The sequence below is a fragment of the Schistocerca cancellata genome, chromosome 5, assembly GCF_023864275.1.
Source record: "Schistocerca cancellata isolate TAMUIC-IGC-003103 chromosome 5, iqSchCanc2.1, whole genome shotgun sequence".
Classification (NCBI taxonomy): domain Eukaryota; kingdom Metazoa; phylum Arthropoda; class Insecta; order Orthoptera; family Acrididae; genus Schistocerca; species Schistocerca cancellata.
This window is the reverse complement of record NC_064630.1, coordinates 733,577,358-733,596,419: the sequence shown is the minus strand read 5'-3', so window position 1 is coordinate 733,596,419 and position 19,062 is coordinate 733,577,358. Positions and strand designations below refer to the sequence as shown.

General features: G+C 37.6%; 1 protein-coding gene across 1 annotated transcript in view; it reads right to left on the bottom strand.

Moving 5' to 3' along the window:
- The window catches only part of LOC126187326 (integrator complex subunit 7), a 160,479-nt gene that overhangs the window by 56,301 nt on the left and 85,116 nt on the right, over positions 1 to 19,062 (bottom strand). Inside the window, 2 exon segments of the mRNA XM_049928344.1 lie at positions 2,017 to 2,150; positions 18,701 to 18,825. Of these exon segments, the coding sequence (XP_049784301.1) occupies positions 2,017 to 2,150; positions 18,701 to 18,825 (259 nt within the window).

The following is a 19,062-nucleotide window of genomic DNA, read 5'->3' as shown; positions in this document are numbered from 1 at the left end:
CTTTGATTAAGAAATGCTTTCTCTTTGTAGCACAAGATACATTAATCCCTTGTTTATTTCAGAGGAAAATAATGTTCAAACCTGTCCACTTAGTAATATATTCCCCACACTCTTCCCTTAGTTTCACTCTATACACCAAGGTCAAGCCACCATTTATGATTCTGTGATACAATACTTTGATTCCGTTACACAGTACTTTCCTCCTATGATCTTTAGATAATTAATCAGTATATTTTATTGTTAACATTTGATCATTATAGTCATATAAAACATTGACTACTGGTTTTATGTCTACATCAGTGAAGGTCGTTGGGTCTAAAAACAAACTGTCAGGTTGTTGCATTGCGCTTTCCAATCTTTTAAGGGAATTTTACTGTGGCAAATAATAAATAAATCAACATCAACAACTCTACATGTCTCCAGGAACAAAAATCTTATTAAAATTGTCCCTAGATGCTTTTTGAATTCTCAGGTATATTCTACTGGTGACCTCTGAACTGTCTGTACCACAACCTTGTGTGTTTCCTGAACCACTACAAGTACGGTGGCACTTCATTCAAAGAGCTGTTCAACACATTTACCATTAAACTGAAGGGCTTGGGATTTTACTCAATTTTTGCATATGTAGCTAGTTCCCCTTTCTTCTTATTGGTTCAAGAGAAGTATGATCCATCAAGATGAATTCATGCAGCTTCCGTGATTTCCACAAGATTCCCTAACTGTCACAATAAATCAGTTAAAATTCAAACCATCCTTTCATTTTCCTGTATGTATATGAGAAGTCCAGCCTTTTTATTAACTAGACTTTAGATGTTCTGATGGAAGACACTACATGTACTTTCTTTAACATCCATGGCTTTGTACTAGCTGCTATATTTTGTTTCGCTAATAGCTGTTTCAACTGTAACTATATTTATTCTTCAACTCTTGTCTTTTGGATGAATATATCATAAAAAGACCCAGGGAATAAACAACAAATCACTAGTATGGGATGCATACTGCTTTCACTGGATTGGATGCCTCTGGAAATGTGGGAGCCACCTCTTACCTAAAGTATTTTGATACAAAACATGCCGTGTATGTTACAACCAAGTGAGGAGCTGTGCATCAGTCACAATCATATGTAAACATCCTTCTCCCCTGGATAAATTTTCAAGCTCTAATTAACGTGTTACACATAAGGGTTAATTGTAAGGTTATCATACCACTCAAAGTATGACACAATCTTCACATTAGTATAAGGAATAGTCTCAGCAGTGTGCCTGATACTCTCAACTGTATAATTAAAACTATCTCCAACCATTATCCAATGATCTGCTTTACCCAATATCATTTCCCATAGAATCTAAACCAATCACTTAGTCCTCCACTTGTCTTAATAATTCACATTATTTGGTAGTCACTTCCCACAGACTTCACTTGCATCTTAAATCCTGTACTGTTAGATTGTTCCTGAACTTCTTGCATTGGCTGTATGCTTTTTTTTCACAGCCTCCGATGCACAGAAGCAAATGGAGATAGGTGGACTGAAGCTATAAGACTTGCAGCTCTCCTGGATCCTTTCACTTATTTTGAAGGCTTGATTGTAATTCCATCTTCTACTACTATTACTGCTAAGATTGTTCATGCATCTGAAGTTTGTTGGTGGTTCCTGTATATGCTGCTCCCTTCCACTCTTACTATGGCTCCTGCTGTCATTTTGTTTTGTTTTGTCTTGCTTGTTTATTAATTTATTTTACTGTCTCATCTGCATTTTGCTTTTTCTTCAGGTCTAGTCATCTACACCACTCTCTCTCTCTCTCTCTCTTTCTCTCTCTCTCTCTCTCTCTCTCTCTCTCTCTCTCTTTGACTCTTACTGACTACCCAGATGAAAAGTGTGTGCCCTTAGTTAGTGATCACCATCCCATACAATTTACACATGAAATATAAGGACAAATCCGAAAGATATTAATGTCAAGGACAACACAAATTGAACACATGGGAAGTGAGAACAAAAGCTTTGCAGGGATCACTAACCTGGCGGCAGATCGAGCTATCCTGTAATTTGCCCACAGATCAGCTTTCTCTGAAACTGCCTCAACTGCTTTTCGTATCTCGAGTGGCCACTCATATGTTAACATTGTCTGGAATATTAGTGTGCAAAGCATTACCTGTGAACAATATAGTAACCTGGTTACAGTGGAAAAGTTATAATGTTGTCCTTCCATAGTAGATAGACATAAAAAGCTATGATAAAAAGAGGCAAAATGAAATATTATAAAAGTTAACTAAGAGTGACATAACAGCATGATATTTTTTAAACATACTACACAAATAATCGCTGTTCTTAGGACCAAAAGGGATACCTAAGTAACATCTAAAAACAGCTGAATAAACACCAAGGAAGCTACCTGTAACAAGAAACACACCTAGCACACACCACAGAGAGAAACACCTTTATCTCATATTATAATATTTTAATACATATTTTTTATTCTAAAAGCTCGGCATCTGGTACTAAACTTTACATTGTTAGTAGTCCAACTGTCATTCCATCAGCATCTCTATCATAGTTTATTTCAATGAGGAAACTTTGTCTTGCAGGTATTTCTTCAATTTGTGACATCTGTTTAATTTTTTATTTAAGTGTGGGCACAGAATAATTTACAGTGTTATAGACATCAAACTAGAAGGGAAGCAACATAAATTAATCAGCACACAAAGTTTTACATTTAGAAATAAGTCTCAATATGATGACTTAAAAGCAAGAGTGCGAGTTCATTTAACATTCTCACCCTCAATGTTAGCTCATGAAATTACTCTGTTGGACAATGCAGCCACAGTAAATAAATTATTTACCTGATTAGATTAGATTAGATTAGATTAGATTTACTTTCATTCCAATTGATCCGTAGTGAGGAGGCCCTTCAGGATGTGGAAAATGTCAGAAGAACAACAATACATGACAAATATTTACAACTAAAACAAATAAGCTAATGTACCATTCCACAGGTCCCAAGTGGAATGATCGTCATTTTTTAATTAACACTATATGAAAGAGTCATCTTACAAATACTAATGCACTGAATTTAAAATAAAATAGTTTTTTATTTATTTATAAGGTAATAAACATGTAATACAACTACTATAATACTTATTTACAATGAACACATTACTGCACTGAAATGGTGCAGAAGTTAGATTGTACTCACACACACACACACACACACACACACACACACACACACACACACACACACATTTTCAATGAACACATTACTGCACTGAAATTGTGCAGAAGTTACATTGTACTTATATACAAATCAGTTGGTTTTACTGAGAAAGTCATCAATGGAGTAGGAGGAGTTGGCCACCAATAAATCCTTTAGGCTTCTCTTAAACTGAATTTCATTGGTTGTTAAGCTTTTTATGGCTGCTGGCAAGTTATTGAAAATGTGTGTTCCTGAATAATGCACACCTTTTTGTACAAGACTAAGTGACTTTAAATCCTTGTGAAGATTATTCTTATTTTTAGTATTGAGTCCATGAATTGAGCTGTTGGTTTGAAAAAGTGATATATTTTTAATGACAAATTTCATTAAGGAATAAATATATTGGGAAGCAATAGTTAGTATCCCTAGTTCCCTAAACAGGCTTCTGCAGGATGTTCTTGAGTTCACACCACATATAACTCTTACTGCACATTTTTATGCCCGGAAAACTTTAGCTTGGCTTGATGAATTACCCCAAAAAATAATCCCATATGATATTATGGAATGAAAGTAAGCATAGTACGCCAGCTTTTTCATTTTTATATCCCCTATGTCTGACAAAATTCGCATTGCAAACAGAGATTTGTTAAGATGCTTCAGCAGTTCTGTGGTGTGCTCCTCCCAGTTGAATTTATTATCAAGCTGTAATCCCAAGAATTTAACACTGTCCACTTCTTCTGAGAAGAGAGAGAGAGAGAATGTTGCACATCTTGCAGAGTTATCTTCAAATATACTGGAATGCTTACATTCACTTATCAGGAACTTTATATCACAATGGTACATGTTGGTAATATAAAACTCTGACAGACAGGCACTGACACACACGCAGGGGAGGGTGGCGGGGGAGAGTCATAAAGACTTTGCCTCCTTACCTTGGGTTTACTTTCTGGCCTAAAACGTTCAATAACAAACTGGAAATTCCTGTACCTTCAAAACATAATTACAAAAATCCCTTATTAATCCCAAGTGATAATGTTAGCTGTATTTAAGCATCTCTTCTACAGGGAGGAAAGGAAGAAGATTTAATTTCTCACTGACAAAGAAGTGATTATAGATGTTGGTGTTCTATGGAACACATTTCTTTGATACAGAAATGTGGTCATTTAAATGTGATGCTAGCAGTAGAAGTAATATCTTTGTTGCTGTTTTCAGTGTGTAAAAACTGTCTGTAAAAAACTGTACACATCAAGTTAATCACAGTTTAAAACTGTTGAAGTCTTCACAGGCACTTCTTGACAAGTTGCTTGTTCTCACATATCTCAAGTTTTTGGTTGATGATCCTTTAGTAGTTTTTCTGACATGTTGCTACCACAAGTAGCTAGCACTGACAAAGACTCAACATCCTTTGCTGGTGGTGGAGTATGGTCCACAACCAATAACCAAGGGTGAATCTTTATCAATGCTAGCCACTCTTGCTGATGAAACATCAGAAAAACCACAGAATGATTTTGTGATTTGTTTTTCTCATATGGATATTATTTCTCCTATCTTGTTTTCATTGTATCTTCTCACATAATTACATTACATTAATACTTGTTCATAGATCACAAATAACACACACACACACACACACACTCACACACACACAGTTGGCAGGGTAGCTGCATGAAGCTCACAGTGAGCCTGGAGGCAAAGGGAGGAGGGATGCATTAACTGCGGGGAAAAATGAGGACAAGGACAGAGAAAAAACAATGAAAAAACAGATCCAGAGTTGGCTGTATGAGATGCTAGCATGGAACAGTGACAGTTACCAAGTTAGAGAAGAAGAAGAAGAAGAAGAAGAAGATGATGATGATGATGATGATGATGAGTAAGTAGACAATCCTCAGGATTTGTTAGGAGTATGTTTCAAAAAGTATTGTGTTTGAAATATAACTTGCCCTGTAATTGCACAGCTGAACAAGTAATAGGGGTGAGAGAGGTGAGTTTCGAGTGAATATTTTCAGGCTGTGCAACATGTCCCTTTGGAGCAGACACATCATTTCACCTGGTGTTCAGGGTGGGAATACGCCTATTGCGCACAGACCAGCTTATCACAAGAATTTTCCAACAGCACACTGAACTGCAGTTGGCACAAAAAAGCATGGTAATCATACCCAACAAACAAGAATCAGCTGAGGAAATTGTGAATAATGTCTCTCAGAAAATTATTAAGCGGACTCTCACAAAATTTTGAGAAAACACAGTACACACAATTCTGTACAGCAAATGGTGTAACACCATTGATAAATATTGACTTTGAACATAAGTCTGTTGCTAAGGCAGAATATTCAAAACTTCAGGGTGCGTGCATTCATGAGAAATTGAATTGGATGAAACACAATGATGATCTGGTAAAACAGTTAGATTCAGCTTCTTACGCTACTAGGGTTATTGCAAATTTTGGTGATAAACATTTCAGTAAATTAGCCTACTATGCCTATTTTCATTCACTGCTTTCATATGGCATCATATTTTGGGGTACTTCATCATTAAGAGAAAAAATACTCATTTCACAAAAGTGTGTAATCAGAATTCTAGCTGGAGCCCACCCAAGATCACCTTGCAGACATTTATTTAAGGAACTCAGGATATTCACAGTACCTTTGCAATATATGTATTCACTTATGAAATTTATTATTAATAACTCATCCCAATTCAAAAATAATAGTGAAGTGCACAGCTACAACACTAGAAGAAAGGATGATCTTCACTATTCTGGGTTAAATCTGACTTTGGCATAGAAAGGGATGAAAGACGCAGCCACAAAAATCATTGGTCATTTGCCAAATAGCTTTAAAAGTCTGGCAGATAGCCAACCAACATTTAAAAACAAATTAAAAGAATTTCTGAATGACAACTCCTCCTACTTAATTATACTATGTAAAGAAAACTTGTGTTACACTAACAAAGTCCACATAATTACAAAATGTTGTATTCATGATCTATGGAGCAAGTATTAATGTAATATATTGATGTGAGAAGATACAATGAAATCAAGATTGTAGAAATAATATGCATATGAGGAAAACAAATCACAAATCTATTTTGGATAGACATTACATGTCAGCAGTTAAGAGGCCAGACAGTATTGTAACTAAGAAAAGAGAGAAAACTGTACAAGTACTCCAAGACATCTTCATTTTATATTTTTGGATTCTTCTGTCACTTCTTGATAGAACAGTTTCACACATAAGCTTGAAAAACAATCAAGCTGTGTTCTACTAATATTTATAATGACATTATACATTATGAGACCAAGACACTGCTGTAGTCAATTATATCATATTGCAAAGGCCTGTTTCGGCTTGATTGCCATCTTCTAGTTATCTTTGCAAAATTTCTGATTTTGAAGTAGACAGTTTAATGTATTATGGAATAGAATTACACTTTGCGACATACATCTGGTGGTCTTGATATTCGTATAATATCGCTGTCATATTTGCTGTCACTATTGTATAAGTTTGCTCCTTTGGTTTTAGTAGAGTTATAGTAGTGTTAAACTTTAGCTGGAGCAGTTATTTCTGAAGCTTTTGAATTATGATAGCTTATTTTATAAAGACTTTACTTGACAGCTATACTGATAGTTGAGTCAGCAATGTTATACAGTTACAGGCTGTTTGTTTCCATAGTATTCGGTAGGCCATATCTTTGTTCTTACCAGCTGTATTATATTGCTTATATGATTCGTGTTTATTTGGTTCTATGCTCATATGTAATTTAATCCAACTGTTTTTTGTTAACTGGTTATGCCAGATAGTGATGTAGTGAGTGAGGTTTATGACAATTTCCCAATTTTATTTTATTCTCAAATGTATGTGCTTCAGTGGTTATTTTGAATTTCATGATTGACATGATCTGTCAGATGTTTGTAGATTTTTTTTTCTATTCATCTCATGTTTGGGAAGACAATTTCAATAAAATTTTCTATAGAATGTTTGTGTTTCAAATCAGTCTCTTCATTTAGAATTTCTTGAGGGTAATTTTGTGTGTGTGAATATGCTTCGATCTCTTCAAGATTATACTTACACACACGAAATTACCCTCAAGAAATGAACAGATCACTCTGAAGTGTTCAATCAATGCCTGCTTGAATATGTTTTGATCTCTTCAAGAACATATTCACACACACAAAATTACCCTCAAGAAATGAACAGATCGCTCTGAAGCATTCAATCAATGCCTGCTTGCAGTCAATGTCTGTAATTCATTTGTGTTGGTAAACAATGTTTTTCAAAACATACCTGCTGCTGCTTTGATTTGTTTCGAAGTGCAGAAGGAGGGTATAGACCAGTTAGCACAAATTATTACAGATTGGTGGGAGGCAGTGAATGCGAGAATCCCAGTTCACGGGTTCGCTTGTAATGATTCTAGTCTACAGCTTTTGGAAAGTTTTGAATGTTGATTAAGCAGATTTCACTCATTAAATGTAAAGGGTTCATCACTTTCATGAGAAACACAAAAAGCTTTTTACCATGCTAATGGAGTTCTTCTTTGTATTACTCAATTATGTTTTAATAATTACAAAATTCGGTATTTTCTGACTCGAAAGTTACAGACTGAAAACTGTGGAGCAAGATTTGGATTGTACAGACAACTATCTGGAGCAAATTATCACATCTCATTACTCACATTTTACAATCTGAAAGATATAATAATAATGACTCATGTTAAAATATTACTTGATTTATGATCTTCACATTATGGAAGCATTTCTCTCAACTACCACAGTTTGGATGATGATTTTGGAATTGCATTGATTGGATGACTGCATTTTTCTAGTAGACCCAGAATCTGAAGCTTCATTTGTCCAAGTAATGAATAAAAATGATAAACTAAAAACAATCCTGTTTTTGTTTATATTTGTGGGAATGTCACACAAAAGACTTTACGAAAAAGGTTTTGTGAAACATGTGCAGCTGCAGTAATAAAGTCACGTGAAGCCTTCATTTAGACATTCTTAATAAGAGTTACTTTTCTTTCATCCTCAACAATTATGCTACCTGACTTGGAGTATTGTTTGTGTATTGATATTAGAGTCCTATGAATCACACTTCTTAAAAATTTGTAACTGAAAGCAGGTTCTACAGTTCATTTTGAAAAGTATAGTTTTGTCAGACATCAATTTAAACTTCTTTCTTATCAATTTAAACTTCTTTCTTCATATGTGTTTGTGTGGTGATGCTTTAACTGACATATATGAAGATATGACCAATACAGTTTCTAATAATTATACTAAACAAAAAGAATGATAAAGTACAGTCAAAAAAGGTAGCAAATAAAGCGCGAGGAAGCTTGATGTATTCCAAAGAAAATAAAAATTCAGTTACACAGTTGGGTTTTATTTGTGCTGAAACTCTGTATCCAAGTAATTTCATGGTTTGCTTTTGTGTATCTGATTCTAATTTGAAAGTGTGGTACAAGAAAAGCATAAAGTTTATACTAATTTCAAACCACATTATATGAAATTTTTCCTATCACAAAGCTTTCAATGCAGTTACTTAAAGGACAGTTGAATTCATATGACTCCTTTTCCTTTATTCCCTAATTTGTGAGCCTATGTTTTGAGTAACTGCAATTGCATTTACAGACACCAGGAAACCTGTCAAAATAACTCATCAAAGGTATGCTGCTTTTTTTCATCATCAAAATACAAATGTTACTGCTTTCTCCAGTAAGTACTGAGGAAGGTTTCATTGAAATTCTAATGAATAAAACAACTGGGCAATGAAGTTAAAATCCACTTGATGGTTATTTAATTTAATGCATAATAGCAAGTTACTGTCATCTTTTGCATTTATTGGTGTGGAAAACTTATTTTTTAACATGTAAGTACATACTGATCATGCCATCCTATACAGCTGCACAATATTTTGTTTTTATGTGTAATAAGTTTTCTTCCACTTTTGGACATTTAAATTGGAAGAGTAATAGTTATTTATTCATGCACAGTTCTGTTAATCATAGAATTGCAATAATTAATGTGCTTCCCACTCCTCCTACCATATAATTGACTTCTGCACCATGTTCTGTTTTCGTGTATTACAGTTTATGACAATTATTAAAACTGCATTCACAGCTATTTAAATCAGAATAATATAAGTGATTTGTTCTTGTGTCCATTCTGGATAACTGGCTGCATATTTGGCAACTGCCCGACGTTGCCACATAGAAGACTCCGACTTGAGTGAAATTGGCTGTTATAGTGCTGATGTAGTTGATAACATTCCACAAAACAAACAAACAAAGATCTTGCCCTTCATTTATGCCCCTTCTGCAGCAAAAGTCATAATTAAAATAAACTGGTGTATTATCCCATATTTAGAAAAGCCATACAACAAATGAGCCAAAACTCTCAAATCTTGCAACATTAAAACTTCATTTTATCTAAGAGGTATCACAGCTCAAATCCTAGTCAGTAACATGGATAAAAAAGATTTATTAAGTAACAGTGGTGTTTACAATCAATCACCTGCACCGACTGTAACAAATTAAAAATTTCTGAAATATGCAAATGGGAGGTTAGTTCATATGTATACATTACATGCAGAGAGACAGATGAACACACATGCTGCCATAAAGATATGGCACAAGAAAAAAGATGAAACAAATTTTGTCATTTCAAATGTGTTTTCTACATCTACATCTACATCTACATCTACATGATTACTCTGCAATTCACATTTAAGTGCTTGGCAGAGGGTTCATTGTACCACAATCATACTATCTCTCTACCATTCCACTCCCGAACAGTGCGCGCGAAAAACGAACACCTAAACCTTTCTGTTCAAGCTCTGATTTCTCTTATTTTATTTTGATGATCATTCCTAGCTATTTAGGTTGGGCTCAACAAAATATTTTCGCATTCAGAAGAGAAAGTTAGTGACTGAAATTTCGTAAATAGATCTCACCGCGAATAAAAAGTCTTTGCTTTAATGACTTCCATCCCAACTCGCGTATCATATCTGCCACACTCTCTCCCCTATTACGTGATAATACAAAACGAGCTGCCCTTTTTTGCACCCTTTCGATGTCCTCCGTCAATCCCACCTGGTAAAGATCCCACACCGCGCAGCAATATTCTAACAGAGGACGAACGAGTGTAGTGTAAGCTGTCTCTTTAGTGGACTTGTTGCATCTTCTATGTGTCCTGCCAATGAAATGCAACCTTTGGCTCACCTTCCCCACAATATTATCTATGTGGTCTTTCCAACTGAAGTTGTTCGTAATTTTAACACCCAGGTACTTAGTTGAATTGACAGCCTTGAGAATTGTACTATTTATCGAGTAATCAAATTCCAACGGATTTCTTTTGGAACTCATGTGGATCAACTCAACTGCCACCTGCCACACCATACAGCAATCTTTTCTAAATTGCTTTGCAACTGATACTGGTCTTCGGATGACCTTACTAGACGGTAAATTACAGCATCATCTGCGAACAATCTAAGAGAGCTGCTCAGATTGTCACCCAGGTCATTTATATAGATCAGGAACAGCGGAGGTCCCAGGATGCTTCCCTGGGGAACAGCGGATATCACTTCAGTTTTACTCGATGATTTGCCATCTATTACTACGAACTGTGACCTTCCTGACAGGAAATCACGAATCCAGTCACACAACTGAGACGATACCCCATAGGCCCGCAGATTGATTAGAAGTCACTTGGGAGGAACGGTGTCAAAAGCTTTCCGGAAATCTAGAAATACGGGATCAACTTGAGATCCCCTGTCGATAGTGGCCATTACTTCGTGCGAATAAAGAGCTAGCTGCGTTGCACAAAAACGATGTTTTCTGAAACCATGCTGATTACGTATCAATAGATTGTTCCCTTCGAGGTGATTCATAATGTTTGAATACAGTATATGCTCCAAAACCCTACTGCAAACCGACATCAATGATATAGGTCTGTAGGTCGATGGATTACTCCTACTACCGATCTTGAACACTGGTGCGACCTGCACAATTTTCCAATCTGTAGGTACAGATCTATCGGTGAGCGAGCGGTTGTATATGATTGCTAAGTAGGGAGCTATTGTATCAGCATAATCTGAAAGGAACCTAATCGGTATACAATCTGGACCTGAAGACTTGTCCTTATCAAGAGATTTGAGTTGCTTTGCAACCCCTAAGGTATCTACTTCTAAAAAACTCATGCTAGCAGCTGTTCGTGTTTCAAATTCTGGAATATTCCATTCGTCTTCCCTGGTGAAGGAATTTTGGAAAACTGAGTTCAATAACTCCATTTTAGCGGCACAGTCATTGGTAACAGTACCATCAGCACTGCGCAGCGAAGGTATTGACTGCATCTTGCCGCTTGGGTACTTTACATACGACCAGAATTTCTTCAGATTTTCTACCAAATTTCGAGACAATGTTTCATTGTGGAACCTATTAAAGGCATCTCGCATTGAAGTCCGTGCCAAATTTCGCGCATCTGTAAATTTTTGCCAATCTTCGGGATTTCGCGTTCTTCTGAACTTCGCATGCTTTTTCTGTTGCCTCTGCAGCAGCGTTTGGACCTGTTTTGTGTACCATGGGGGATCAGTTACACATCTCACCAATTTATGAGGTATGAATCTCTCAATTGCTGTTGCTACTATATCTTTGAATTTGAGCCACATCTCGTCTACATTTGCATAGTCAGTTCGGAAGGAATGAAGATTGTCTCTTTGGAAGGCTTCTAGTGACGCTTAATCCGCTTTTTTAAATAAAATTATTTTGCGTTTGTTTCTGGTGGATTTGGAAGAAACGGTATTGAGCCTAGCTACAACAACCTTGTGATCACTAATCCCTGTATCAGTCATGATGCTCTCTATTAGCTCTGGATTGTTTGTGGCTAAAAGGTCAAGTGTGTTTTCGCAACCATTTACAATTCGCATGGGTTTGTGGACTAACTGCTCGAAATAATTTTCGGAGAAAGCATTTAGGACAATCTCGGAAGATGTTTTCTGCCTACCACCTGTTTTGAACAAGTATTTTTGCCAACATATCGAGGGAAGGTTGAAGTCCCCACCAACTGAGACTCAAATTTTCTCTGAACTGTTCAGCAACTATATCATCGGAGTTTGGGGGTTGGTAGAAGGAGCCAATTATTAACTTAGTTCGGCTGTTAAGTATAACCTCCCCCCATACCAATTCGTGCGGACTATCTACTTCGACTTCACTACAAGATAAACCACTACTGACAGACACAAACACCCCACCACCAATTCTGCCTAATCTATCTTTCCTGAACACCATCTGAGACTTCGTAAAAATTTCTGCAGAACTTATTCAGGCTTTAGCCAGCTTTCTGTACCTATAACGATTTCAGCTTCTGTGCTTTCTATTAGTGCTTGAAGCTCAGGGACTTTCCCAGCAAAACAACTACAATTCCGGATGTTCCTTGATACAAGCTTGAAGCTCAGGGACTTTTCCAGCACAACTACAACAATTTACAACTACAATTCCGGATGTTCCTTGATCCAAGCTTGAAGCTCAGGGACTTTTCCAGCACAACTACAACAATTTACAACTACAATTCTGACTGTTCCTTGATCCAAGCACGTCCTGTATTTGCCATGCACCCTTTGAGATTGCAGCCCACCCCGTACTTTCCCGAGGCCTTCTAACCTAAAAAAAACTGCCCAGTCCATGCCACAACAACAATGCACAATGGTAATTACACACCATGCACATTCCATGGTATCAGGAGTCTCCCCCAAGAATCTACAGTAACGTGACGCGACGCTCGATGGCTGTCCTTTCCAGGAGAACACAACGTGAAGAGAGACTAGAGTGTAAGGTGAACAGCCATTCAGGATGAATGTTGCTCGACTTGAATAGTGCTCTTATGTAAAGATTGCAGTTCAACGTGGAAGAAATGTGTGACTGTTCTGCAAGGAGCTTGTGAAAGCAGTAGGAACTGTTGCTCCACCATGACCCTCATATATTAATCAAACTAGCAGGGTTGCAGCAACTTGAATGAGCAAAAACACAGCTGGAGGTCATGTATGTCAAATTCCACATTTTCTGAGCATGTACTGAAGGAAGGTTACAGATACAGTGCCCACACTGAAGTACTACATATAGCCCAAAAATAAAAAAACTTAGTCCGTCACAAGCATTTGGAGTAAATACGCATGTACCTCAAAACCTCCACCTGGTTCTCAAAGGTCAGTTACATCTAAACACATCCCTACTTTTAAGCTTAACATCTTCCAGTTACTCAGTTACATATTCTCAGACCCCAGTCCCAATGATCACATTCCTATCCACAAATCTGGATCACAACAGAACTGTGTTATATATTACTTTGTTTTCCTCACAATCTTTAGTATGGTATGGGAGGATTATGTACCACACTTAATAAAATCCATATTGTAAATTGTAATTTAATGTGTAATTTAAAATGCTTGATGCATAACAAGAGTGATGAGCACACTATTTGAAATTTCATACCTAATGCCATGACCAAAGATTCTGTGTGTGCTGAAAGTATCTTCGTTTATAATGTTTGCTTTTCTACACACTGGTGTCACAGCCTAACACATACAGTCACAAAACTCAGTGCTGTGAAAGTTGTCTCTGTCAGACGGTTGAAGACACAATAATGACCCTAACGGCAAGAAGCCATTCAGTACTTATCAACATACACGTCATAAAATTAATGTCTCTTTGTTTTCTACTTAATTTACTAAATCTTTATTGTATTTTTACACCTCAAATGTTTGTAGAATCTCAAGAGATCTGAGTGAATGTAATAAATGACACAAACTACAATTTCTTCATGAAGAAATGGTCTCAAAATTGCATATGTTTGCAATTTATCCCACTGAAGATGAGAGAATTTGTAAGAAGCCTGTCTTTCTGTTGCTGAGTGTTCTTAAAGTTGGCTGAGTGTTCTTAAAGTTGGCACTTTTTTTGACATGTAACAATTTTGCGCAAAGTCTGAAGATTTGCTCACTGTTGCACTACACTTGACTTGCTAATTGATGAATATTTGTTTGATATAATTACTTCTTTGGAAGACAACGAATATGTAAAAATTCTGAAATTTGTGACTCTGATGCAGCAACAATTGCGGAATTGGTTTCTTTTGAGAGAGGACAAAATTTTCTCTTCTGTCATTTTATTACCACGCCTGTATGATAGTATTCTCTTCAGTGAGGGTTGTGGTGGCTTATCTTGTACTGCATTCAATAGTAGTTTCGTATTTTATGCATCAATAACCTGATTTCTTTTGAAGTGTAATGCACAAAACTTGATGTTATTGGGTAGATATATGTTCTCTTCCAGCAATTCATCATGTCTTCTGCTATTTAATATCTAGTTCTTGTTATTAAAAAGAAATGTTATCCTTCAGTAAATGTCTGTATCTCACAAGAAAACTGTATCTAAACATTCCTGTATTTGCTGTTTCATATCTCCTGTGGTCCTTAGGAAACTTGTGTAATGATAAATTTGTGTCTTCTTTTTGTTACTGTTACAATTTATTGCACTACATACAGTACCTCTCGTACAAACCATGTTACAAATCAATGAAAATGATACTGTTCACTTTCATTGGATATTACAGTTAACCGTGTAGCTTAATGACCACTTGGTGCACTGCTGTCATAGCATATAAAAAAAATGGACAGAAGAGTCATGACTGTCTGTATTAGACTGTGCTAGTGTCACTTGTGGACACTAGTCAATTATTTACCAACAATGGGCCAAAAAGTCAAAAACTGGTTCAAAATCAACAAATATAAGGGATCAGAAATAATGCCATGTGAAAGTAATGCCTACAAAATTTAAATACCTACATAATCAAACCAAATGCTTTGGATAAGGAAACCAAATTAGCAAGTGCAAGAAAATAGAAGTGGCTTTTCAATTAGCAGAAAACCTGTATAACAAGAAATCTGTTTCCCTAAATGTAAGCCTCTGGCACTACAACATTGTCTTTAGGCCAGAATCTCTTTATGCTGTAGAATGCCTTTCGTTAAATACAGCCAAACAATTGGGTGAAGTAGAAAAGAAAGAAAGGAAAATAATCAGGAAAATCTTGGAACCAACATATGACAATGGGAAATGGAAATTAAGAAGTAATAATGAAACTGTGGAAAGTTCAGGATGGAATATCAACAGTACTCTAAAAAAGATATATTGTTGCTCACAGTAAAGATTACAAGTTGAGCTGCAGACAGGCACGATGAAAAAACTGTTACACATTTGAGCTTTCTGCCAAAGATGTCTTCAGAAAGAAAAACACACACACATTCACCCAAGCAAGCATACCTCAAGCACACATTTTCAATGGCAGCAGCAATCTGGAACTTTGGAGGAGGAGGGATGGCAGTGCATGGCGTGGTGGCCATAGAGGGAGGGCAGGGGATCAGTGCTACCTGGCGGAGCATGCAGGGGCTAGACGGTGGCATGGTGGCAGGATGAAGGTACCAGCTACATTGTTGGGATGCTTTGTGCTTTGATGGAAAGAGGGAGAGGGAATGGGGGGTTGGGGTGGGAGGAGGGAGCAGAAAAGTGGAAAATGCCAATGGTTGCCTTGGCAGAGAGTGGTGCCCAAGGACAGTGAGGAAACTTGAATTGAAAAGAGGTGATTGGACAGAGGGGGCAGTAACTATTGGGTGGAGGGTATGGGGACCATAGGTTGAGGCCGGGGTGGTTTCAAGAGCGGAGAATGTGTTGTAAGGATAACTCCCATCTGCACAGTTCAGAAAAGCTAGTGGTGGATGGGAGGGGTCCTGATGGCCCAGGTTGTGAAGCAACATAAAGCAAGTTATGCTCAACTGCAAGTTGTGCCACAGAATGGTTTATTTTGCTCTAGGCCATAGCTTGGCAGTGATCATTCATCCTTGTGGACAGTTGGTTGGTAGTCATACTAATATAAAAAGTGGCGTGATGACTGTAGCAGAGCTAGTATATAACATGGCTGCTTTCACAAGTGGTCTGGCATCTGATAGAGCAGGATAAGCCTGTGACAGGGTTGGAACAGGAAGTGCTAGATGGGTGGATTAGGCAAGACTTGCACCTGGGTCTTTCACAGGGATAAGATGCCTGTGGGAAAGGGTTGGGATGAGGCATGGCATAGGGATGGACTAGGATGTTGTGGAGATTGGGTGGGCAATGGAACACAATGTTAGGAGGGGCAGGAAGAATCTTTGGTAGGATATCCCTCATTTCAGGACACAATGATATATCATCAAAGCCCTGACAAAGGACGTAATCCAGTTGTTCCAATCAGAAATGATACTGGGTGACAAAGGGGGCAATCCTTTGCTGATTCTTGGTGGTGGTTGGATGATTGGGTGTAACTGGGGATATGGCACGAGAAATCTGTGTGCAGACTAGCCCTGGGGAATAGTGCCTGTCTGTGAAGGCCTTTGTGTCTCACAAAGGCCTCACAGACTGGCACTATTCTCCAGAGCTAGTCCGCACACAGATTTCCCTCCAGTTTACTGGGCGAGGGAATTCTCGTCAGTGCAGAAACGTTGTCCCCAGGAGACCAGTCTGCATGGGAGGGATTTTTTGGTTTGGAAGTCATGGCAGCTGTGGTAAAGAGCACAGTGGACCACCATGAACACAACATCCTAGATTTCAGTGGCTGCTTCACAGCACAGGTCATCTTGGTCCTCCCTTCCACCATAGGCTTTTCAGAAGTGTGCAGATGCGAGTTATCCTTATAACACATTATCCATTCCCAAAATCATCCCAGCCTCAACCTATAGTCTTTTCCCCTTCTCTGCTCTCCTCCATTTCTGTCCCCCCCCCCCCACCCCTTCCCCACTTCCTACTACAGCCTCCAAACACTACACCAGGCAGGCTTGTCCAGCCACCATCAAGTCCTTGTGCACTCTGCCAGGCAGCACTGACTTTTGCCCCACATCCCTCCCCTTCCCCACCCCATTCCAGATTGCTGCTTCTGTTCAATGTGAAACAGGCACATTCTAGCCAGAGTGGACGGAGATAGTGATCAAATGTGCACAAGGTGTGCATGCTTATGTGAAAATGTGTGTATTTTCCTAACTGAAGAAGGCTTTGGCTGAAAGCTCAAATGTGTAACAGCCTTTTCGTCATGCCTGTCTGCAGCTCAACGTGTTATCTTTATGGCAAAAGCGATATATCCTTTTCATACTGTTGAACTAATAAATATGAAAAGTACAGATTGATAATCACCATATAGTGGAGATGTTGAGTCATGGACAGGCACATCAAAAAGACTACTAAACAAGTAAGCTTTCAGTCACAAGGAATTATTCTGAAATAAACAACATACACATTCATGTAAACCCAGTTTACACATACGTGACTGCTGTCTCTTATTTCTGGGGCAGCCAGAGACAGCAGTCATGTGTGTGGGAACTGTGTTTGTGTGAATGTGTGTGCATGCATGTTGTCTATTTAAGAAGGAGGTCTTCTGGCCGAAAGTTTATGTATTTAGTAGTCTTTTTGTTGTGCCTATCAGCACCTCAACATCTCCGCTATATGGGTTAGTAGCAATCTATCCTTTTCCTATAATGTAATTATTCCAACATGGACTTTCCATTGTTTGAACTAACAATTAAGATTATGAAAGAATAGAACCAATATTAGGCACAATGAGGGAAAGAAGAGTTGTATTCTATGGACACCTAAAAAGGATAGATAAAAAAATGATTAACAAAAATAGTTTTTAACTTTTTTTAAAGAAATGCAAAAACATCAATGGTGTGAATCAAAGAAGTTAAAGCAGACTTGAGGGAAATGGGAATAATGGTGAAAGAAATAGGAGAAAAGTTCAGGGCCAAAGTAAAATGTTTCAAGGGCTTTCAGGAGGGGGAAAAAAGATTGACAGGCACAGTATGGATGGGGAGGACACAAATCAGAAAGAACAAAGAAACCACTGGAATGAAAGGAGAAAAGAAAGAAGACGTAAGTTATATCATACAGTTCTCATTGGGTCAAACCAATAGTAAAAATAATAAAGATAATAAGAATAGTAACAGTAATAACAATAAAAATAATAAGCAGAAACAGTTTCCAGACACTGGTCAATTCTGTTTCATACACAAGCCTCTCCATTTTCCTCTATCCTCCCACTACTGCTCTGCCACTATCCTCTTCCAGTCCTATCCTTTTCTCCAAATACTCTCTTCCATTACTTTTATCCAAATATCCTTTGGTACTCCTCATGGGCTTTCACCTTGGAGCCTCAATCCATGCACATTTCTTGGTATCCTATAACATGTCTGTACCACTTACACTTCAAGAGTCCATCCTCTCGTATAAGGAAACTTCCTTTGCCTTCTCCTTGAGCTCTTCAATTTTTATTTTGTTCATTAATATTACTCCCACTTGTGTTTCTACAAAATTTAGGTTCATGTGCCTGTATCTTACTTAGGTCCCTCATTTACAAGAACACTAATGCCTTATGTTCAGCCTGACCTGAAAAATCAACCACAAGTTTAGATAAAAAGATCTGTATCTTCTACAAGCTACTATACCTTTTCACGAGAACCTTGACATGACTGCAACAGCTGCAACAAATCTGGCAGGATGGGAACAAGTGCTCCTGCCTGGAAGCCCCCAATAGCACCAAGTGCTTCACACAGCAGCACACGGTGGAGATCTGCAATCCAAAACAATGGCAACTGAAATGTGCTGTTGTGGCACAAAATGTAGTATTGGCTACCACTATCTCGCTCTCATGGATCCCTACCCTTTCTCAGTTTATTAATTCTCACTTTGTAAAAGAACAAACGTATTACAGAATCAAATAATTGCTGTGCAGAACCTTATCAGCTGGTACACTATTCTGGTAGGAGTTATGGCTTCATAAATTATGAAGTTTCTTGAATGTTTCTTT